The sequence below is a fragment of the Aptenodytes patagonicus genome, chromosome 17 (genome assembly GCF_965638725.1).
Source record: "Aptenodytes patagonicus chromosome 17, bAptPat1.pri.cur, whole genome shotgun sequence".
In the NCBI taxonomy this organism is placed as follows: domain Eukaryota; kingdom Metazoa; phylum Chordata; class Aves; order Sphenisciformes; family Spheniscidae; genus Aptenodytes; species Aptenodytes patagonicus.
In genome coordinates, this window is record NC_134965.1 from 7,707,270 (window position 1) to 7,731,199 (window position 23,930).

The 23,930-nt window shown below is 42.7% G+C and overlaps 2 protein-coding genes across 3 annotated transcripts; one reads left to right on the forward strand and one right to left on the reverse strand.

Annotated features, from left to right (window-relative positions):
* Positions 1 to 1,905: 1,905 nt before the first annotated feature.
* Positions 1,906 to 6,758, reverse strand: SLC46A1 (solute carrier family 46 member 1). Its single transcript, XM_076354517.1, has 5 exons — positions 6,513 to 6,758; positions 5,544 to 6,396; positions 5,066 to 5,149; positions 3,875 to 4,031; positions 1,906 to 3,313 (listed from the first exon to the last, which is right to left on the reverse strand). The coding sequence occupies exons 1-5, from the start codon at positions 6,756 to 6,758 to the stop codon at positions 3,238 to 3,240; spliced, it is 1,416 nt and encodes a 471-aa protein (XP_076210632.1). The 3' UTR covers positions 1,906 to 3,237.
* A 2,720-nt stretch (positions 6,759 to 9,478) lies between these two features.
* On the forward strand, positions 9,479 to 22,470 carry SLC13A2 (solute carrier family 13 member 2). 2 transcript variants are annotated; one of them, XM_076354515.1, is made up of 12 exons: positions 9,479 to 9,580; positions 12,746 to 12,874; positions 13,221 to 13,357; positions 14,454 to 14,680; positions 15,591 to 15,771; positions 15,998 to 16,120; positions 17,049 to 17,270; positions 17,373 to 17,474; positions 18,062 to 18,179; positions 20,213 to 20,374; positions 21,334 to 21,471; positions 22,225 to 22,470. In XM_076354515.1, the coding sequence occupies exons 1-12, from the start codon at positions 9,479 to 9,481 to the stop codon at positions 22,354 to 22,356; spliced, it is 1,773 nt and encodes a 590-aa protein (XP_076210630.1). In that variant the 3' UTR covers positions 22,357 to 22,470. The 2 variants fall into 2 exon arrangements, with proteins under 2 accessions (XP_076210630.1, XP_076210631.1); XM_076354516.1 differs by having other exon boundaries at positions 15,651 to 15,771; positions 17,373 to 17,470; positions 18,058 to 18,179.
* Positions 22,471 to 23,930: the final 1,460 nt, after the last annotated feature.

The following is a 23,930-nucleotide window of genomic DNA, read 5'->3' on the forward strand; positions in this document are numbered from 1 at the left end:
AACACCAGCCTGCCCCGACAGTCTGGAGACCGGGCTGATGCACCACCCTGCAGAAGAAGCAAGCTCCTTTGCCTGTCCCTGCTCAAGATAACTCAACCCTTTCAGGAGGTAATGAGGAGACTCAACCACCTCGTCCTTCTCCTGGCTCTCCCCGAAGCCTCGCTGCCTGCCTTAACTGGCAGGAACCCAAACACATTTTCTTTTGGCTTAGATCCATGAACATTTAAGAAAAGAAAAAAAAAAAGTTAAATTCTGGTGCTTAACCACAGCTTTATGGATAGTTCTTATCAGCTCACAGTTAATGGCATCTTTGCTCTCCAGTGAAAGGTTAATAGCTATATCTGCCTAGCATTTATCAGAAACACAATCTATCTAATCTCCAGATTAAATACGAGGAAGCCAGCAGATGAGCCCAAAGGTGAATCTGCCAAATAAAAGCCACTTGTGAGCTGCTTCAGGGAAAAGTCTTGAGTAACTGATCGAATGTCAAGGCCTCCATGGCCACTGAAGGAGTCCCACACAAACAGTCCTAAGGATTTTTCTCCCGATAGTAATACACAGTAAGATTATTGCGTCTTGTTTCCCAGGAGCTCTCTAGCAATTAACCTCCTCACCCACCATTCAATGTAGAGATTTACTTGTTCTCTGCAGCTTAGGTGTCTCACCTGCAATGAGATCCATCTCATGCTCCAGCTGCCCAGACTGTGACTCTTCCTGTCTCCCCATCATTCAGTTATCTTCACCTTAACGAACTCGCCCTGCTCTTGACAAAACATCCCACACCCAGCCCCTTCCAGTCCGAGCAGACAGTCTCAAGGAATTGAATCCTTCTGTTCTCACCCTTCCTTATTCCTTCGCTATGTCATGTCAAACTGTTTAAAGTTGTTCTATCAGACATTATTAATAAATTTGGTTTATACTCTAAATCCCCACCTCTTTTCTGTTCGTGTCACATGCTTCTCTCCCTGCAGCCTTCTCACAATTGCTCTCTCTTGCCGTCATGCTTTCTCATCCTCTGAAGGGGCAGCAGAATTGACATTCTCCAAGCACCGTTCTCTGTGGGCACCCAGACTTCACGCTCATCTTTGCATGGACTGATGTTGCTCACTGCATCCCCAGGGACTCTCTACCTGCTGCCCACAGTCATGATGCAACGATCATGTATTTGCTTCACGGCTGTAGTTCTTGGAGGACAGCCCAGAAAAACTTTGTTTTTTTTTTTAATAGAGCATAATAGTTCCTATTGAATTTCTCCTTTGCAAGCACGCTGACACAAACAGGAAAGCAGAGCCAGTACACAAGTTTCACTTCACTGCACAGCACTGAGCAGCTGCTAGCATTGGCGTCCATGGAGTCTGTTGGTAGAGGAGGCTTACTTCACAATCAGTTCAGCTACAAACAGCTAATGCAACACTCACAGCATGCCCTGTTCCTCAGGGAGGCTAATTCTGGGCTTAGCCTGGCAATCAGACATGTAACTCCTGCCTATGTCCACTGGCGTAACTACACAGATCAAGTGGCATAACAGCAAGTTCTTAAAGCCTCCCTACTTCTCCACCTCCTGCTTCTCTACTCTCCAATTCTCCTGCTTTTATCACAAACTCCTAACGGACAGGGAACAAAGCTGTATATAAGCATTTCACATCTACTGCATATTGAAGGGCAGGTTACAGACTAAGTACTCCCGCTAGCTTTACTCCGGTGTCCCGGAAAAGCAAGCTCTGGCTGCTTGCAAGTCCCAAATCTGCATTCTTCCTGACTCGGAACTCTCGCACGCTCATTCTCCACGAGGCAGATAACTTCCTGCTGCTGCTTCTCTACTGCAAAGTCTTCAATAAAGGAAGAAGCATGAAAATAATGGAGAGAAGCACAGAACGAGGCGAGGACAAATGACATCAACAGCTGTACGAGAAAAGCTAGCTTTTTATGAACCATAAAAGAGAACGGAGGTTTTATTCACTCTGAAAGTAATATGTCTGCTAAGCTATTTCTCAGTTAAGGACATTATTGCATGCATCTGAACAGTGTGTGCAATGCAATGTACACAGAACTGCTGGTTTATGGCAGTTTGAAGAAAATAGGATTGAGGCAATACAGTTAATGCTTTGAAAAGAACAATTATGAGTACCACGAACACGCTGTTTGCTTGCTGGCATCAACAAATCCTGAGAAAGGCAGCAGAAGTGAGGTCACCAACACAAAATTTTGGGGCATAATTTTATCTCCAAAGACACTAGTCCTGTCCCCACACCAGCTCAACCCAACAGCGCTGTGTATTGATGAGGAAGGACTGCTTCTGGCTTTGCCATAAGCACAGCAGTGACTTCACATGACGCTAGGGCACGCTTATCACAGTTGGGGCCTCAAATTTCTAACGTAAGGGTCTTCAGTTAGGGAGGCCCAATTTTGTCAATTTTAGCCTTAAATTCATCAGTTTGGGCAACTGTCAATTAAGGCACCTACTTGCACCTTGGTATTCTCACACGAGCGATTACTTCCTAAAAGTACCACTGAAATCCTGGGCTGAGCTGCAGACAGACAGGCAGGGCATGCCACTGGCACTCCTCGCTACAAGCACTTCATACATCAGATTCTCTCCCTCGGACACCTCTAACTTGCGAAGCTAAAGCTAGTTTAGTCAATAAGGACGGCAATAGCACTCCTGTGGTAAACTACTACTCATCATAAGGATTTCTGCAGGAGCCTAGTCTGGCATACGACGTTTGTACGACTTTTATTGACAACACACTGATTTGGAGCGCAGATCTTTCTCCTCAGCAGCACGCTGTTGGGTACCTCTGCTTCAGTCTCGCTCTGCAGGCTTTGGTCTGGGCCTCACACACACCAACAGCTCATCTGCTGCACACTTTAGTACTCAGAGGGGAACATGTTTGGCAATTAAAGCAGAATTCAGTCCTCTAAAAGCAAGCCACAGAACCCTCCCTTCCCACCAAACCCCAAACCACTAACTGGCCTTGCAAATGGCCAATAACAGCTTTTACCCTTGATTGGCTTTTGAGTCTCTTGGGTTTTCTCTGACCAAGGAGGCATTCACATCTGCAAATCAAGTTCCTACCGGCAGTCAGAGCCATGATTTCCAACTATTTGGCATTTAAAAATTGGTAAGGACAAGCAAGGTGTCCCTCCCACACTAATCTGTCCTTCAAGGGAAGAATAAAGAGCAGTCTTCAGAGGGACACCGCCAAGCGGGCCAATTCCTTGTTGCTAAGTTGCTGCTCAGCCATCTGCAGGGGACAGGGAAGTGTCTGAGAAGTGACTGTAGACATGGTTTGACTCCCAGATTTCTATCCACCTAAGAAAGAAAGAACGAACAGTTAGAGCCTACGAAGGCACGCTGAGATGTTGCTGAATGAAGTTGAGTTTCAAAGTTTCAAAGGAACAGAACAAAATGACCCTGCCAGGAGCTGCTGCACTTCTACTGCAAATCCCAACACATTCTCTCTCCCAAGACTTACCAGGGGATTTGTTTTCTGTCATGACACAACTTTTGCTTTGACTAGTAGAGAAACAACAGGAAGAGAGACTGCTAAAAGAGCTCCATCTCTTCCATAAAGGAGGACTTTCAAATTCAACTCCAGATTTTGGATTCCACTCTGAGGGTGGAGTGAGACTTTGAAGCACTTTGAATGTTGGCAGCTACATTACTTGGGCTGTAGGTTTACTGCTAGGATTCAGATGCCAGAAGAAATGGACCTGCACCTCTGCTTACTGGGGCAATAAACACCCTCTCATAAGCATAACTGAAAATATGCCTTAAAAACTGTGAGACTCTATCCTAAGTAGAGTAAATAGTATTTTTCATATTACACTTCACAGGCCCTATGGCAAAGTTTAGAAATTTCAAGTAAATTACCCAATAATAGCTGCTGGAATAAGAAGAATTATAGCCCCGAAAAGAAACGGGAATCCCCTCATGAAGTGCAAGCTGGCAGGGTAGAGAGAGTTGAACACTCCTGTAGCCACAAGCGAACACAGCCCTTCCACACAGGCAACAGAAGCAAAAAGAGCACCTGGAAAAGATATACGAGAGGTTAATGGTGACACGGCCCTGCCTGCAACTGTCTTTACCCCACCACCTCCTTCAGTGGGATTCTGTGAACCTTTCTCAGGGTTTGCACTTCCCATCAGAAAACTGGTGTCTGCATTGTCAAGCGTGGTAAGCAAGAGCTGGGAGCAGATCAGGCACACTGTGCTGGCCTAGCAGGCCAAAGCTGTCGAGCTCAGCTTCTCTGTATCCAGGACCACCTCACTGACCTCCAGAATGTGTATCACCAGAGCTGACCAGGGATATTATATATCAGCTGGATTGTAAATACTTTAGACAGGGCTATATAGATCTGTTTACTGCCAAGCACATCTTATCGCTTGTTAAACATTAAGTACAGTGGAAGACTGCACTTTATACAGATTTAGCATCATAAATCTGGTATCAAGTGTGCACCACCCTCCTTCTAATATAAGAAACACGAATTGTGCAGTCACCTTTTGATCTTTCCCGCCTCGATTCCCTCCTCTCCTCTGTCTGTCTGCAGAGGCATTCCTATGCGCTGTTTAACAGCAAGCACAAGCTCTACAAACGAATTACTGGAAGAAAGGCAAATATGCTCCTCCTACGGGTTATCCATGATCTTTCACCATGGTCAATGATATAACCCTCAACAACACCAGGTTTCTTCCCACTGTCACTGATCTACAGAAAAGAGTCATAGTCAGGGAAATCACTATTTTCTGCTCGTTATATAATCCATTTTAACTCTTGCTCCTTGTAAAAGTTTTGGAAACGAACAGATGGATGAATGAACTATTCCTGAGCTTGAATGCAATACTTTTCATCTTGCTTTCCTTCTCTTGTCCTCATCTTGAAAACGTAGCAAGTCTAAATGGATGAATGACAATTATTCTGACAAAATAAAATGCTACCCTGGGCCTGAGGGTGGATGCAGGGGCACAGGAGTCCAAAGGAGCCAGGGAAGTCCTAACCTCCCAAAGCAGTTTGATTTCGGTGTTTCAAGACCTGGCTTAAGCATAGTGGCTAACTCCTTACCCTGTTCCGTCTCGCTGACCAGCTTGGAGAGCTTGGCTCTGATGACTGGAGTGGCTGCCATGGAGAGGAACAGAGTCCCATAACCTGTGAGCAAGATACAGCACATTAGGGAAAGCTCAGCTGAAAAATAAAGTCTCCAAAGTCAATCCCAGAAATCTGTAGCTCAAGGCAGCTTCTCCCTGCTATATTTAGACCCAATTCACCCTCCTGCACCTCACAATGCACTTTAGTCTGTACCTGCAGTGTAATACAGCTTCTGGGAAACCTAATATTCTAGGAACTATATGGTTGCACTTTCAACTTCAGTGTTTGGCCAACTTTGCTGTTAGCAAGCCACAGTTTTGTTGGTACACAACCTGAAATGGAGGCAGAACTTCCTCCACGTGCTTGAACTCCCAGAAGCACACTGCCCTCCTGCATCTACTGGCATGTCTAAGCTAAGAGCCCGAGATATAGGGATTTAAGAATTCGGCATCACCTGTAAACATCAGTGGTGTTGTAGTAGCAAGAGAAATCACAACCAGTCCAGAAATATTGGAGATCAATCCTATCTCTGCCACCCAGGTGTCTTCAAGGCAGAGCTGCAGCAGCCGCAGCCCTCCCAGGCTGCTTAGGTAAGCCAGGTAACTGGCAGCTGAGCCGTACCCAATGAGATCAGCAGCCCAGCAGAGAGGGGAGCCAAGTTCATACAAAACAAAGATGTCCTTGGTTCCAAAATGTACCGTGACAAGAAGAAAGAAAGCCAGGGAGTAAAGAGCGAGCTTCCACCTGGAGCTCAAGTGTTCTGGGGCCGTGTACAGCCTGTAGACAGCCTTGTAATGACTGAGCGTGAACAGCTTGGCTGGTTTCTGCTGCTTCACCGATTCCTGAAGACAGAAAGCAGCGTAGAGAGCAGCAGCAAGACTGGCAGCAAGCACAAGCCAAAAGGGGTTGATATACCCTTGAGCCTTGCGCCACTGGCCGCCGCCGATGCTGGCCAGCATGCCCGCGATGCCGAGGCACGCCTCGAGGACGGCAACACGAAATGTACGTGTGTGTTTGTTGCTGGTGTCGGCCACGTAGGCGAAGCAGCTGGCCAGGATCAGGTTGTAGTCTCCCATGAGGCCGCTCAAAATGCGTCCAAGGAGAAAGTAGGCAACGTGCAGCTGCAGGTACATAACGAGAAGATAGATGGCCGCTTGCATGGCCATACCCACTGCTGGCAGGATGAGTGCCGGACGGCGGCCCACGCTGTCGCTCCATGGTCCGAAGAGAGTCACGGAGAAGAGACCGATGAAGAAGCCTCCCAGGTTGATATAGAGGTTCCAGTGGGACACCAGCACTTCCACCTCCTGCAAGAGAAACAGGCGCCTGAGGCCCTGGGCCCGCAGCGCCCAGCGCTCCCCCGGCGCGCCCCGGGAGGCGGCAGCTCCCCCCCCGCTCCCGCTCCCGCCCCCCGCTCCCCCACCTGCCGCAGGGGGTCGGCCCCGGCGCTGCCGTTCCCGCAGCCGGCAGAGCTGCTGGCGTTGGGGCCGCTGTAGCCGCGCTCGGCCCCCAGCCGGTCCCAGAGGTACTGGGTGGCGAGCGGGCCCTGCAGGCCGAGGGACAGGGTGGCCAGGAAGAGGAGCGGCTCGACGGCGGCTGGCGGCGGGGGGCAGCGGCGAGCGGGCGGCGGCGAGGCGGCGGGCGGCGGCGGCGGCGGCGGGGCGGCCATGGCGGCGGGAAGCGGAGGAGGGACGCGCTCCGCTCCACCCGGGACAGGCGGCCCCGTCGCCCTCCGCCCGGCCGCCCTCGGCCCCGCCGCCCTCCGCCCCCGGCCCCGCCGCCCGGGGAGGCGACAGCAGCCCGGAGGGAACCGGGGCGGGGGTGGGGTTTGTGCCTGGTTGCGGCTCTTCCTCCTGCAAAACGAGGAGGGATCCGCTCTACAGAAGAGGCGTTTTTCTTGGTCAGATGGACAAGGCATTCTGATACATAGGGACAAAATAACACGTATTTCACTCTTTTTTTTTTTTAGCATGTATCTGCAAGAATCTTTCCAAACAATGATTTAAAATTCAACACGTCAAGTTTTGGAAGACACTTTGCTTAGGCGCCAGGGCTTGCTCTTGCATCTCTGCTAAACATGTAGCTTTCAGCCCTGGTTGTGTTACTTACTGACAGTTAAAGAAATTTAAACGTAAAACCTGATTTTTTCCTGACCTCCAAACAAAGGAAAAGTTATGATCAACACTTTAAGTGCGCTAGGATCTGAAAAAATGTTGTAGTTAGCAATGTGTAATCACTTCTATTAATTCACAGCACATTAGAAAATACTTATTTTTCTAAAGGACACAATAACTTATAAACTGTAACACACAAGAGGTTTTGGCTGTGCTGTTAGGTTTCCTGTTAGGTTTGGTTTGCCTCGAAGAGAGATCAGGAAGCAAAGACCAAGTTGTTCTTTAAATTCAAAGAACACAATTCAGAGTATTAGATTAACCCATTTATATAAACTGGAGTAGTTCCAAATTAATGTCAATTGGCATCACTCCTTTAACACCATTGAGGGAGTGTGAATGGGCTACAGGTGAAGCTCTAACAAGTCCCCCTGAAGACATAAACCATTCGTTTTGCAGTAACACACTTCCAGAGCTCCTTTATAGCATCTTTGAAAGTAACAGGACTCACGTAGCAGCGGAAATAATGGCTGTGGATGTGCTGCTTCTAAAGAACGGGCACGATTTGTTAGCTGAGGTCCTTCTGCACTGTTACTTCCATCCCAGAGGCAAGACTGCAGCTGGAGGCCAGCCTTCGTGTTACCGAGATGTGAAAACGAGAGGTTTCCTTTTAGATTTCGATCGCAACCTTAGGACCTAAGAGTAGAAAGTAGAAAAATTACTTTGTCATTGGCTGATTTTGTCACTGCACCTTTTCAGACACTAATTCAATATCAAGTGGATGCAAAACTGGGGGGGGGGGGGAATATAATTTGTTTGAAAGCTCTTTCTCATTCTTTTTGTACCAAGGGTGAAATGCTAAAGCTCAGGATTGGCAGTTATTTAACATGAAGCTGTTCCTTGTGAGCAATATGCCTAAGTCAGGCTTGCAAGAGAGCTGTGAGTTTGCAGCTCTGACAACTGAAACCCCACTGTTTTTCAATCATAAGCACGTTATTGGAAGAAAACAAGCCCCAGCAGAAAAGGGATGAGAGAGAGAGAAACAGCAGAAGCTCTTTGTGGAGCTGACATCAGATGAGCGGTGCTTCTTTCTCTCTCTGCTTGAGTATGCTATAAACAGAGCTGTGACAATTTATACCAATAAAATGGAAATGTTATCATCATTATCTGAAGTATGCGCTTGCATGGTCTACTAAATAAAGACATCAAAGTGACATTAACAAGACACTCCCTTTGGAATTAAAACCTTCAATTCCGTTCCAGCGTATTTACAGAACCAAGTAATTCACTGCTTGTATTTTGGAAGTTTGTTGCAACTGGGACAAGAACTGCTGGTAATTTCCCAGTAGCACTCCCCCCCCCCCGCCCCCAATACACCCTGCAAGCTACCAAAGCTGTGCCTATAAACGTACAAGATCAGAAAGGTGAAAAAAAATAGCCCAATGCCTGCAAAGTGATGCACTGTAGCCAAGTCTTTCCCAATGCACTGAGCTATAACAGGCTATGTCAGAAAGAGTTACTAGGCTCCCTCTTTGGCCCTAAGCCTTTCTGGGCTGCCGTGTGGGAGGAACTGAGTTCTGACCACACCTTAACATTTCCCCTACTGCTCTTTGAGCAGAAGAAAACAGAATTGTCATGAGGGTCATCCCTGGGCCACATAAAGACGGGTGTCCCTGCTCTCAGGTGGTGAGGACTGTAAGTCCCTTTCTGCATGGGGACTTGACGTGGCATCTGGTGGCAGGATCTCTGCCTCAGTGCATTTTGCTACCCAAAGAATTTCTCAGCGGATACAATGATGTTTATATAACGTTTTGTGTAGATGTTTCTAATCTCTGTATTTGAGTACTACAGATGCAGATGTGTTTTTCAGTACTCTACCTATTTTTAAAACAATTTTCAACCTATTATGGAGGGAGCCGTTTCTCCTTTTTATGGAAGGAATAACAGTACCTACTCAAAGAAGGCAATATTAAAGACATTAATATTCCTTAAACAAAGCGTAGGTCATTTCAGGATGCTTTTAATAAACCTACTTGGTCCGCAAGGAGTTAATTCTCTCCTGGATCTACCAGTTATCAGGAATATCGTCTTAAGAAAGTTCCTGGTCTGACACTCTTTTGCTGTCCCCTCCCTTCTTTGTTCTCTTCCCTCTTTCCCTGATTACAGTTCCAAAAACAACACCCAACCTCCTGAGGTCAATGGTTAATATTCCCCAGTGTTTATATAGTCTCCAGCAGCAGACCACAGTGCCTTTCAGCACTGGGCTAGCTCCAGCACCATGGCTGGCTTCTTGCAGATGATCCTAGCCTTCAGGAAATACCTGATCACAGTCTTTGTACCCCTTTTGTTTCTTCCTCTGCCTCTGGCTGTTCCTACCAAGGTAAGAACTTTTAAAATTGAATTTGAGAGCCAAATCTCCAACTCCCTCCTTAGAGTTGTTCCTTTTAAGTGACAGAGCTGAAGAGATACAGATTCTTTCTCACTTCATTTATTGCTTGAAGATCTTTTTTTCCTGAGCAGACCCCTTTGACTACTGATAGTGGGGGAATATAAAAGCAGTAGGACATAGATGGATGAACAGATACATCTGTGATTGCATATTCTAGAAGAATGCTCAGTGACAGGCAATTTTGTAACTTTTGCTTTGCATTTAACTGATTTAGCAAAGGACTTTCTATGCTGAAGCTCATACGTGTGAACCTAAGTTACAATCTAAGGCTCAGTTCTAATCCCCCTTCTGATTTTCTAAAAGTATCCAGTCCACATCCTCTTTTAATTTTTTCCTTGCTGTCATTGCCAGATAGAAGAGGCATTTTTCTTGGTCAGATAGACAAGACATTCTGATACATAAGGACAAAATAATATGTATTTCACTCTTTTTTTAGCATATATCTGCAAGAATCTTTCCAAACAATGATTTAAAATTTAACATGTCAAGTTTTGGAAGACACCTTGCTTAGGATTCCTTCAGAAAAAGTTAACTACAAAAACCTGTAGTAGTGGGACAGGTATTTCTGAGACATCGATCATTTAAATACAGCACTGTGAGCAGGCAGACTGCCAGTGTTCTGCTTCTTATTCACTCTGGCTTATTTCTCCCACTCCCAATCTCTTCATGCAGGCAGATCTAATCTCTGGTCTTCAGGTCTCTTACTACAGTCCCAGCATCATTAGATAGCTAGTCCCAATCTACCTCTCCTGTCACTGCTCTTTGGATGTCAAGTCCTAGCTCTTTCCTCCGGTCTCTGCCTGCCTGCCTGTCTCCCAGTCCCTGCTGACTCCCAGTTTCTAGTCTCCTTCGCCAAGCTTCCCTCTTCCCTGTCTTTTTGTGCAGCCTGTCCCAAAGCTCCTTCTTCCTCACAGCTCTTTTTCTGAGTGTTATCAGAGACTTCGGAGCTATGACCAGAGGATTGCAAGCAAGAATGATAGAGTGGCACTGGCTTGAGGTGAAATGCGGTAACTGATCAGGCGTGTCCTCCTATTCCCTTGCTATGCAAATAAAATAGCTTAAACTTCCACTTAAAAGCTTACTAAGAAGAAAAACAGAAAAAGTACTTTTTTGCTCGTTAACTTTCCATAGGCAAAAGAGTTACTGAAGTTAAAAGAGATCTGGGTCAGAAAAGTTCTACGTAGCCGGAAAGCGAGATTGATTTTTTTTTTTGTCCTGAGGCCACGAGTTCAAACTTACTTGCTAGAGTCATTGTTACCATACAATAAATCCTTGGTATTGCCTGTGCAATGATTTGGCAGTCTTGGTTCAGTTCCTCTTTGAAAATGACTCTCTGGTTTCTATTTAGTCAGCTACAACACAAAAATTCAAAAGGTCATGGACTTTCCCTTTGCAACCTGCAAGATTTCTTGTGTTAGAATTGTGCATCTGGTACTGCTAAGCAGGAAAAGCTGGTTCCTCAGCATGCAGAGCTGTAAGCAGACAACTTGATGGAATTTCACATTTTTCTATTCTGTTGAGCTATTAACCTGTCCTATAATGACATAGCACTGGACACTAAACTATTACAAATGAGAGCAGACAATGCTAAAGATTTTGTCTAAAGACAGAGAAATGTCCTTACAGGACAACTGACTTTGTGAAAAGCCTTATTCCAGCTTTTACTGTGAGCCTGTTCACAGCAGGCTGGAAGAGAATAGCACTGCGGCTGTGATCTATGTTCCAAAGCCCTGCTAGGGTCTCTCAAAAGGCACCCACTGGCATCTCTGAATAACAAAAATGGGAAAAAAAGGATCATCAAAATGGAAAATTGCTTTCAGTGCTTGATGGGATTTCTTACTGCTCTCATTCAAAAATAAGGCTCAAAAAGGCATCTTTTCATCTCCCCATGAATCTCTTTCAGCTTTACTTCTCCAACCCCGCTGCTTTGGTAATCTACCACCTAGATCGCTGTCTTCTTTCCTCCAGACTGTTGAGCTCCCCTGTCCATCCTTTCCCTTCACCAGCTCTGAAACTTCCATGCCATGTTCAGAAGTCCTGAGCATGTTCTAAAGCATCACAAGTTTGATCCTGCCAGCCACTATTCCAGCTCCTTGGTTTACTTCTCTGTAATCTAGCCATTACAGTTTCCATCTCTTCGTTGTTTTCTCAATAAGCATCACTACATTTTCATTTATACTGTCCAGTATATTTTAGTGGACGTCCTTGATCCAAGACCACACAAACACTTTTTTCTTCCTTTGGATTTGCTGGCACCCATTATTGTACTAGTTCCAAAACGAGGAAGACACTGTAACCTGCAATGTTATTTTTCCTTGCCTTCTTCATCAGCCCAGCCATATGAAAACCCGTTGTGACATGTTATTTTGAATCTTTTTAGTGCATGGGACTGAGTTAAATATTTTTACATAATATTTGGAGTGGTTGTCCAAAGCACAACTAAATCAATGCTTTCTCAGAAAAAGAGTAACACGAAATAGGGGATCATACTTTCTTCAAAGAAACAAGTCAAAGCCAGTGGAAGCTGAAACTGATCTGTGACCAGTTTGTCAGTGAGCCTTTCAAAGTCTGTACTAAGCTAAAAATCCAATGAAAAATAGATAAAAGTATTTACAGTACAAGGAATCCAGGCTGTTGAAATTAGTTGGGGTTCATCTGGGCCATGTCCTGAAACATGCAGACAAAAAGGTGGAGAAACCTTGTCTGGATCAGTTACTATTTCTGCAACTCAAAGACAGAAATACATAAAAAGAAAATACCACCAATACCACCAGCAAAATCAAGAAGTCTGTGCAGGACTGCCAATTCCTTATCGTGAAGGGTTCAGTGTCATCAATTTGTTTCTTTTCCTAAGTTTCTTGTTTTTCCCCGTTGGAGGCCCCAATCTTTTCCTCACAGTTCTGACAAGGTTGTTGAATAGTTCGTCATTTGATTAGGAACTGCATAGGTAGGAGGATAGACGGGAGAGAAAGATAGAAATTAACCTTTTCTCAAATCCCATTATCAGGCAATGAATATAATTATGGGTTGTTGCTTTCTCAAAGCCTAAGTGAGATGTACAGTCTATTCTGATTGCATGTATTCTTCTTTTCTCAGGAGGCCCAATGCGGTTATGTCATCATAGTGATGGCACTGTTTTGGTGCACAGAAGCCTTGCCGTTGGCGGTCACAGCTCTCTTTCCTGTCCTGCTGTTCCCACTAATGAATATCATGGATTCAACAACAGTAAGAGATCTTGCTCTATACGTGTTTGCCTATGTATTTATTGGTCAGCTTCTCTTATTCTGGGATTATTTCCAGGGTGATTTCCAGAGTGTGGTGCAAAGAAGAGAAAATTGCACTATTGTTACACAGGGAATCGTCTGTCCTCTCCATGGAACTGAACTTGCATGAGCCTAGAGTGAACTCTGGGTGGAGCTGCTAATCTGAAATCGAAGCAAATTCACTGTTTAGATGCAATCCATAGTTACTGCGTGCAATGTCTTTGGGACAAGATCATCCCTCAGAAAGTGCCTTCTCTCTAAACATTGGCTTCTTGTCACTATTTTCTCTCCCTTGTTCCATGTTACAGGTCTGCAGGGAGTATTTGAAGGACACCAATATGCTTTTTATTGGGGGACTGCTGATGGCCATTGCTATTGAGAATTGGCACCTACACAAGCGCGTTGCTCTGCGGGTCTTGCTCATCACTGGTGTCAGACCAGCCCTGTGAGTAACAGTTGTGAAAACGCCGTGCGATAAAGGACTTCATGGCATTAGTTCCTATCTCAGAGTTGCCTGTAGTCCTCTACGTGAATCTGCAGATCATATCCTACAAATGTTTTTCTACAGTCCAAGCGAGTTAGTGCCTGAGCAAACCTAGCAAATGGGGATCCTTTGATGTGTTACAGACCTGGTGCCTCTTTTTTGAATTCCAAATGGCTTTAGGTGGAGAAATAGCAAGAAGAGAGTCAACTCTGAAAAGACAAGGGTGCTGCTAGGCTTGGCCAGAAGCACAGCTTTAGACAACCAGGAGAGACTACAGCTGAAACACAGAAAACATATACTCTCTAACTGTTATACTGATTGCAAAGAGAAGAGGAAATATAGGGATGCTTGTTTTGAAAACAACAAACATTTACCAGACTACAACTTTAAGCTATGCAGAGGCTACACGGCCCTATTTAATTTGTCTCAGACCATGAGAAGAGAGAATACTGAAGGAAATTACAAAGCAATAGAATAAAAATGCATACAAGATAAAGCCCTTTTCATCTAATATATAATCTACATCTCATCTAAAGAATCATTTTGAGACAAATAACATAGTAATACTGAAACAAGGATTAGAATTTTATATGAGTAAGAAGAGAATCTTAAATGATAGAGGTGGGATAAAATTACAAAAAAAGAGATCATCTTCCTTATGGCTTAAACTGATTGCCATTTGGGATCAAATTCAGTTTGCAATTCCTCTTCAAATATATTATAATACATTAATATGTGTTATTGAGATGGTATGTCTTCCTCGGAAGCATGCAGAATAAGCAGGATACTGACTAGATAAACTGTTTGCTCCAAGACACCAGCTCCCACTTTCCTAGTCATAAGAACGTAAAAGCACAACTGGCTGAAACTGCAAAAAGAAAAATTTATGTTAAATCTTACCGTGACATTCACAAAGCAGACGAGGGTAAGAGGAAGTGCTAGGTGTGAATTGCTAAGCATTTTCCAAACCCAGCATTTGTAACTAAAGCTTTGTAACAAAGAAAGGGCATTGCAGCGCTGAGTTCTGAACTGGCTTCTTCAAACCTTTTCATTTCAGACTTCTCATGGGTTTCATGATTGTGACCGCCTTCCTGTCGATGTGGATCAGCAATACCGCCACCACTGCCATGATGGTCCCGATAGCCCAAGCAGTGTTGGAACAGTTGCACAAGTCTGAAATGGAGTCTAGCACAGCTGGTCAAGCATCTGAAAAGATCAATAAAGCCTTTGAACTGCAGGAAGAGTCAACTAAACCAGACAGCTCCAAAGAAACAGAGGAAAAAGGTGAGTGGGTTATGGGTGCTTTTCACTTTGGGATAATGGAGGATGACCTGATGCCTTCTTCACTGTCATTACAGTTGCTAGTAAATTTTAAAAGAAGAATGTACCTAAAGCATCCTGACTGCATCAGACAGCGTTTATGAGGCTCTTGCATGAACCAGACAAAAGCACAGTAAGATCTACTGACTTGGCTGAAGTTAGAAATAAATTGAAAATATGAAGCAATGATAACTAATCAATAAAACAACAAAATGTATAAACTCTCCATTAGGTGAAGCCTTTACATTAGGCTTGATATTTCCCTATATATTTATGTTAGTTGAATTATTATCTACTGTGTAACTTCTCAGATAATAGGGAATTTCTGAGGGAAAATTTCTGGCCTATTTCATGCCAGAAGGTTAGGGATTAAAATGATCTTTCTAATCCAAAGATATACAATCGTGCAACAATATCTCTTTACCAGCTGTCTTGCCCTCTTCCCATCTTTGAGACAACTCAAGTGTTTCTGAATGCAAATCTCAGTGCCAGCAGTCAGGTGCTGGTACAGGACGAGTTCCCTTCAGTCCAGCTCCTCTGACTCTGCTGTACCTCCCTGAATTCTTGCCTCTCTCCCCGCCATTTGCAGTTCAGACATTGCTCTAGTTCACCGAGAAGTGTCAGCAGTATGTTTGGACTTTATCACACATTTCAACTTCTCTTCTTCTGAAAAACTGCTCTGTATCAAGACAACCAGTGAAAATGGACAGAAGATCAAAGAATTAACAATGCCAGCCTTAAAATGAGGAAATTTGGCTCCTTCAGCTTTGAGTCCATTGTGTCCTAGCCTCGGAACACTGAATTACACAGGCACAAGATCTTTTCCTATCCAATCTAGCTTCTGTAACTCTTTTGTTCCTATCTTGGGACCTAGGTAATAGCCATGTCCTGACAGTCGAGGAAGACAGTAAGAGAAATGAAAATCTGCAAGAAGAGAAACACAAGAAATTATGCAAGGGAATGTCTCTCTGTATTTGTTACTCAGCCAGTATTGGAGGGATTGCAACTCTGACTGGTACAACACCAAATCTGGTACTGCAAGGACAAATTGATCAGTAAGTCTGGTTGAATTTGGGATTACATACCCACTAAACTGCATCATTCTGCTACAGCTGACTTCCAGGCGACACAGAGAAGGAAGATACCAATTTGGTAACTTTGTCGGGAAGTTAGCTTCTCTCCCTTAGTGGGCCTCACAGTACCTCCTCTTTTCTGAACCATTAATGGAATACAGAAGAGAGTGCAGAATTTTGGACACTAACAGCCATCCACATTTTACAGGCTCTTTCCTAACAATGGCAACATCATCAACTTTGCCTCTTGGTTCTCCTTTGCCTTCCCCACCATGATCATGTTACTGGTTTTGACGTGGATTTGGCTGCAAATACTGTACTTGGGCGTTAAGTAAGTACCCTTTACACACTGTAATAGAGCTGACAGGCCTGTTAGCAAGTACTCATTACATGTTGTAACACAAGTGATACTTTTATTGATGAGCCTAGGCTTGAAAGTCAGACAGCAAGTGACAAAGTCCTCACATACAACAGAGACTAGCAGAACAGCATACTAAGTATCTGTTAAAATACTGCAACTTTTTCTCTGAGGAACTTGATCAAATCCCAGCTAAATATACTCTGTAGGTGAAAATAGGAAGTTTTAACTGCATATAACCTGTTCCGCAGCATTGCTTTCATGTCCTGAAAGATTGTTGTGCTTCAAACTGGGAAATCAATTTCTACATATAGCTGGTAAATACCTTTGTGATGAGAGTTGCTACAGACCTAGATGATTAGTATTGTTCCAGTTCCCAATGCTAATCACCCCATGCAACCGGCTTGCGTTACCTACCTGTTTAATACTTAGCCTATCACTTTTGTATTATCCCCAACCTCCTTTCTTTTAAATGGAAAGAGCTCTGTAATACCTACAATGGTACTTTCGTCTTCAAATTCCTCTTTTAAAATTCTCCTTTTCTGTAATTTTAAAAAGCTTGGCAACTGTTTACTTCCTGGTGATCATATAGCCTTGTCAATCACAGTAACATTGACATTATTTCTCCATGTGTCCAGATAGTATGCCTGTTTATATTTATATCTCGAGCTTTTAGGGGTAGGAAGCTTCTTCCTGGTCATCTTGGCAGTACACAGTACAATGCAGTTACTATCCAACACCTATGGCTGCTGATGCCACGATAATAATATATATATAATTTCTATATGCATATATAAATACATGTATCTAAAAGACAATATGACTGAGTATAAAATTTGGATTCTTAACTCTGAGGATATCTGGCAAATTTCTCTGATATTTCTTGTCCATTTTTTTCTAGTTTTCAGAATAATTTTGGTTGTGCTGCAAGTGCCTCTGCAAAGGCTAAGGAGCAACGGGCCTATGACATTATCAAGGAAGAGAGCAAGAAACTGGGCTCAATGAAATTTGCAGAAATAGCAGTTTTGATCCTCTTCATACTACTGATACTGCTCTGGTTTACAAGAGACCCTGGTTTCATACAAGGCTGGGCAGCAGCTCTTTTCAACAAAAATGATAAAAGGTATCACCACGTTTCCTCCTCCCTTTGAATAAAAATCAAGTAGGCTAGTTTTCATAACAATGAAAACACGACTGGACTGAATTTCTGACTGATCTATTGCAGCTATGTCACTGATGCTACAGTTGCCATCTTCATTTCAATTTTGTTGTTCATCATCCCTTCCAACATTGCTAACAATGACAGAGACGAACAACAAACAGGTAAGTTTACTGAAGGCATCAAAAATCAACTGTCAGGATAGCTACACGGGAAGTTTTACATTTTAGATTTACAAAGGAAATTTCAAACATTAAACAAGATTTCAAACTGCTCTCCCTGCATAGCTGCAGCTGTATGCTTTAGGCTAGGCAAGGCATATATCCCATAGAAGTTCTCTGTTTCTTGTAATTTAACTAAAGAGGAAACTCTTATCCCAGCAGTGTCCCAGACACTCGTATACACATATGTAAAAGCTTCTGAAGCTGGAGTCTTCAGGAGAGAATACATGATTTCGCAGAAACACATACAGTTCTGCAGATATGTTGCCGTGCTTTTAACACACTCTTACCTGTATTCTACTATGCCTCTTGGAGCAGCTACAGATCATTCATTCGTATTTTTGCAAGTCAAGTTTTAAAATCTTTGTTGATGAGGCTCCCATCATTTGCTTTAGGAGATAATTCCACAGTCTACTTGATCTTCCTGACAGAAGTGTTTCCTGATGTTCAGACTAAACTCACTTTCCACCAAGAAGTCCTCCTTTCTTTGGGGAATGTAACATGGCTTACAAAATCTTTTTGGATTTTAGGCAGCAAGTCAAAGATCCGAGCACCTCCAGCTCTCTTGGACTGGAAAGCAGTTCACCAGAAAATGCCATGGAACATTGTGTTTCTGCTGGGAGGTGGCTTTGCCTTAGCCAAAGGCAGTGAGGTAGCATTCCTCTACCTACCTGGTACTTGTGTCTTCCTGGGTGTTTTCCATCTTGCTTTTCATGCGTGCTCTCCCAGAACGCAAGAGGGCATGCTGGTAGCACAAAATGCACATTTCCTCAGCTAGTGGCAGTAGGACAGACTTCACCATCCTTAGGAGGAGTCCTGTGATTAGAACAAATCTTTATTGTTGTCTATGCAACTGGGATGGTACTACCAATCAAGGCAGCATGATTAAATGTGTTTCTAGAAAAGTGGATGATTAAGAAACTACCCCAATACATTAAAGGTTCTATTAAATAAAACTTAATTGATGTGGTAAGCATGAGGAGATAATGTGCCCATGATGGGTCTCCAAATTATTTCAAACAAACTGCTTATGGAAATATGATTTAAATTAAACTACTAGAAGACAAATGTAGAGCTGGCTAGAGAACCTTCAGGAGCAGATAAAAACGTCTGGCTGTCAAACTGAAGGATGTACTGATGTACTTCTGCAGGCATCTGCCCGGAGTCCAGTGCTACAAATTATTTTTCAGTAATGACTTAGATGATGGAACAGACAATACATTTATTAAATTGGTAGACAATAAACAAATACTAGTTTAGAATTCAAAGATCACAGATCACAATGACCTGTAAAAGTGTTTCTAGAAAACAAGGATGCCAGTCAATATGGGAAATAGGAAGAAATAACCAAATATCACAAATGCGAGTTGTGGAAATGACTTGTTAAGTTTTAAAGCTGCTCATACACCTTATTCTACTCAATATTATTATATTGCTACTGAGAAAAAAGCAAACAACTGGAAACTATAGGTAGGACCATCATACATAAGACATGTAAAATATAATCCTTCCACTCAGGACTGGCAAGTCCTCAGGTACAGTAATGTATTCAGTTTTGGATATCAGTCTTCAACAACATGTGGGCTATATGAAGAAAGTTTAGAGGAAGGTAGTAAGAATGATCAGATCTCTGGGAAACATGTTTGGAAAAGGAAAGATTCAAGAAATTACATTAATTTATTCTAGAATAAATCATCAAATACATAAAAGCTGCTGCAGAAAGGAAGATATACTTTTTTTATATTCTGATGGTGCTGAAAGGCTTAAATTGCAGCAAAGGTTAAGCAGTAGGAAATGTTCCAACTGTAAAGATAGTTAAGCACTTGAAAAATTATCTGGGGAGATTTTGGAAACTTCATTGCTAGGGATTTTTAACAAGTTTGAAAAACATCTATCAGTAATAATTTAGGTAGAGCCAATCCTGCCCTAGGACAGGGAACTAGACTAGTCCTTTCGAGATAGATTCCAACCCTCCTGTGCGATAGCACTTTTCAATGTCAGAAGAGACAGGTCGAAGTAGCCAGGATATGAAATAGGGAGGACATGAAGAAGAACGGTGGTTGCAAAACCAGTAAGAAAGCTAGGCCATAATGCATGAAGAAGCAAGACAGGCACAGTTAGGATATGTTCTCTTGGGCAGAACAGCTGAATAATAGTAATAATGATGCCCAAACTACAGCCCAGAATGATAGGGAACATGCTGGTATTTTTCAGTGACTGAGAAGGATGAAAGGTATGAAAAGCTTCAGATAGTTGATCAAGATCTCAGACAACGTGATGAAATTACATTAAATAGCTAGAATATCTGCTAAGACATATGAAAGTAATGTAGAAAGTGAGTTCAAAGATCTTTGTTTAGATTCAAAAAAAAGCCCTGAATATTGATCATGTACAACTAATGGTCTGAACAGAGAAATAATTATTTGCTATCAATAACGTACTGTAAATGTAGTATCTTCTTCTTTCAAATTCTTTGGAAGGGAAAGCACGTTTATTTTTATTTAACCTACTGAATTATCATGTCTATGAGCATTGCCTCTTACATGTTTTTCTACAGAAAGCGGTTTGTATGAGAACTCCTCTAAGAAGGGAAGGTAGAATTGGTGTGAGAAATGTAATTGGACTGTGATGTGGCTATTTCTTCTGCAGCCTTCTATCTTGACAGACCTCTTTCCTCTGTTACAGGAATCCGGTCTGTCTTCATGGATAGGTAGCAAACTGACTCCTCTGCAGCAAATCCCTCATCCAGCTATTGCTCTCCTGTTGTGTCTCCTTATTGCCACTTTCACTGAGTGCACCAGCAACGTGGCCACCACTACCCTCTTTCTCCCTATTCTGGCTTCAATGGTAAGTTCCAACGTTTCAAAATACTCTTACAAGAACAGCTTTCAACTCTTCTCCAAGCATACGTCTGCTCAATTATAAAAACTAACTGGCTGACATAGCCAAGCACTGGCTCGTCTATCCCATCAGGAATACAAGACTTTACATATACGTATATGTATGTGCATGCATATATATTCACACACACTGTGCTTAGTTCAACCTTTCTAAAATCATTGCTGGTGAAAAGTAAAGGGATTAAATTCATTGGCATATTAGACTTTGCCTTCTGGCCTAAACAACCTCATGAGGTCACTGCCAGCTGTACTTGTTTTTTCCTATTTGTTCTGCATAGAGACAGCAACAGCAGCAGCATTTGCTTCCCTGCAACTTTCCATTACTGTATTTCCCTCCGACCACTAGCCTTCCAGAAGTCTCTGAAGGTGATAGCATTAGTCAAGCTCTGTGACCTAATTCAGACTTTTGCATTTCCACAGGAGATTCCTGTTGCTGGGGTAGACATAGTTCTGCAGTGTGAAAAGCTGGTTCCAGATAGAAACTGGAACAAGCTCCACCAAAATCTTTTTGCACAGACTTCAGCTAAACTGATCCACTCACCTTCAGAGTTTGGGCTACCCTGTTCCCCCTGATAATTTAATTTTGTTCTTAACCAGTTTGAAGCCACTCTACATTTTTTCCTGGTTTTAGAGTTGAATACAACCATTATGATTAATTTATACCGCAGCAGTGATCAGATTCCACAATTGGGAACACAAAGCACTGACCACAAAATTAAGTCTTGCATTTGCTGCATAAAGACATTGGCTAGAAGTTTCTAAAGCAGAACCAAAATATGAGTGGCTGCGGTGTTTGTGAAAGAACGAGGTTTCTGACATGGACAAATACAATCAGTCTTCTGTCGAAAGATTTCTATGCATTTTTGTATATCGAAACAGTCACCTTTGCTCTCCCTTCTTGCATAGGCTGAAGCGATCTGCCTCAATCCACTCTATGTCATGCTGCCCTGTACACTTTCTGCATCGTTGGCATTCATGCTCCCAGTGGCCACTCCTCCTAACGCCATTGTCTTCTCATATGGACAACTCAAGGTTATAGATATGGTGAGCAAAAGCACATTCTTTTCAGAACTTTCATCGCTAGTTTTGATCTTTCTTTTTTCTAATACTTCTTGAGTGTTAGAAAACTCACTGTACTCAGCTGAAGTCAAATGGAAAGAAGAACATACATGTCTGAATTAATGAAGGGTCACGCTGACTCTAATATATACACAGAGCCTTATAAAGATGCTGTTGAGCTTTTGAAAAACACCTGAGGCCTCTTGAAGATGTTCCAACAAGAGCTTGCTGTCAATGAGAAATGGCAATGTTTAACTGTTCCAAATGTAGATCATAGGGATGTCAAAGAGTCCTATCATCTGGGCAGTCCTTCTGCAGGGACGAGGGGAAAGCCTAGCAACATCTCACTAGGCTGCCCTGATGCCCTTTCTCAACATGTTAAGGAAAGATGGACAAGGATGCCATGTCTCTTGATAACTTTTCAATTTATAATTGATCCAAGAAGAGAGCCAAAGTAACATTAGAGACAGATGCCAGCTCAGAAGAGGAAGTCCTACATAAGTGGATTAAAAGGATTTCAGGACTTCTAGTTTAAGGGTTTTGTCCAATGGAAACTCATTTTCCCCTAATACAAATTATATTTGTGAAGAAAACCAGCTTAAATGTAATTTCATGGAGTTCTGAGGGAGTTGTGAAAAAAGGCCAAAGAGAAAATCTAACCATAGAAACAATCCTAATCAGCAGGGAAGGAAAAAATTACTCAGTTCAACTAATAACCCTTCTCTTTTATAATTCTAGGCCAAAACTGGGTTTGTACTCAACATTCTAGGAGTTCTGACGATAACTCTAGCCATCAACACCTGGGCTTCATCTTTGTTCCAATTGGAAACTTTCCCATCTTGGGCAAATAGGACAGGCGTATGCCCGTAACGTGGAGAGGCAAGGGAACCACCAGCTGTTTCTGTTAGAACTGCAATGAGAGCAAGACTAGCATCTCCACAAGTTTTGCCGAGGCAGTGGTTAAGAGACAGGCCTGTTCTGTGGAAAAGGACAAGCCACCTACAAGCAAAACCATTCACTTGAAAACAGCAATAAAATTGCCTAACAGTGCTATTTAGCAGGCAATTTTGTTATCCCAGCAGCTGTAAGACGAGGTAACCTTTGGCTTTTCAACTGTTCCACGTATCTTTAGATTTTCTGTCTCTGCAGGGGTACTTTTTTTTTTTTTACATCACTTTTCAAGCTCTACCTGTAAAGTCTGAAATCTGCAGTGAGAAAGAGAGAGGTGTGTATATAAAAGGAAGGAGAGAGACTCTACGTTCCTGATTTCATGCATGTATCTGTGTACTGCCACAACTAATATGACTATTCACCTGTATATGAATATACAGGCCTCTGTGTGTATGTTCAAAATGTACGTGATTGTTATATACTCTATGGGCATTCACAGCAAGGCACGTACTGTATGATTACAGACAAATCACATATTGTCAGCCCGTTCTATTACTTTGAAACGTATTTATTTGCAGTCCACTTGTTATGAATGCAAAAAACGATTTTTTCCTAGAACATCTGTCCCATTGTTATTTATGTAAGATTACAGCCTGCAAGGTCATGATAAAAATAGCAATATTCTCTTGAGAAGGGGAGAATCCCTGTGTCCTAAAATATATATGACTGAATTAAAGATTTTTTTTTTAATGTACCCCCGGTGTTATGGAGATTTTTCCTACTATATGTCACTGCTTCTAGTTCTGTCTTCCATGTATCAGCTGCTTGTCTGTGTGCTTCCTTAAAATATCTTGAAATAATCAGAGAAGTTAGCATAACTGATTTTCTCTTATTGTTAAAGTATTAACTATTTTATTATTGAGTCCAATTTTCTTGGACTCTCAAAACCAAGATCTTCCTTTTCAAAAGCCCCTAATACAGTTAAATATTTAATCCCTGTTCTGCTGGAACTGACTTTCAGTAGCACATAGACTCCTAATGACCAAACTGACAAAGATACTGGAATATTCGAAGACACTTTGCCAAATCAAGCACTTAGTACCATAAATGAGGTTGGGTTCAGACAGATCAGTTACAATACGTGCCCCTGAACTTTGCACCAAATGCTTTGCACCAAATGCCTGCCTCAGTTTTGCACAAAGTCTATTGCATTTCTGAAGTCCCACTTGAACCATACTGGTTCAATGAGAGCGAATGTGAGTGAATTTCACTCTAAAATAGCGTGCACACTTTTCAAAATCTTTCTTCTTTCTTTCTCTATCTTAATTATTAGGAGACAAGGACAAAGTGCAGTGTACATTTGATTTATAAAATGTTAGAATTCACTGACCTGCAGCAGTTTCTTTCCAGGTCCAACTGTCAAGACAATTCTGGTATCTGCTGATCACTGATTCCCTTTGCACTGATAGCTTCATTGGTTGCTCGGGAAAATCACTGTCCCAGAAAGAACAGTCTGGTATTAACCCTTCAGTGGCTTTGAAAGATAGTGTTTT

Coding starts and splice junctions, on each gene's coding strand:
- SLC46A1 (XM_076354517.1), bottom strand. CDS start 6,758: ATGGCCGCCCCGCCGCCGCCGCCGCCGCCCGCCGCCTCGCCGCCGCCC. Junction 5,150..5,543: donor AACACCACTGATGTTTACAG/GTGATGCCGAAT, acceptor TCTTGCTCACAG/GTTATGGGACTCTGTTCCTC. Junction 3,314..3,874: donor ATTCCAGCAGCTATTATTGG/GTAATTTACTTG, acceptor TTTCTTTCTTAG/GTGGATAGAAATCTGGGAGT.
- SLC13A2 (XM_076354515.1), top strand. CDS start 9,479: ATGGCTGGCTTCTTGCAGATGATCCTAGCCTTCAGGAAATACCTGATC. Junction 12,875..13,220: donor ATATCATGGATTCAACAACA/GTAAGAGATCTT, acceptor TCCATGTTACAG/GTCTGCAGGGAGTATTTGAA. Junction 14,681..15,590: donor CAAAGAAACAGAGGAAAAAG/GTGAGTGGGTTA, acceptor CTTGGGACCTAG/GTAATAGCCATGTCCTGACA.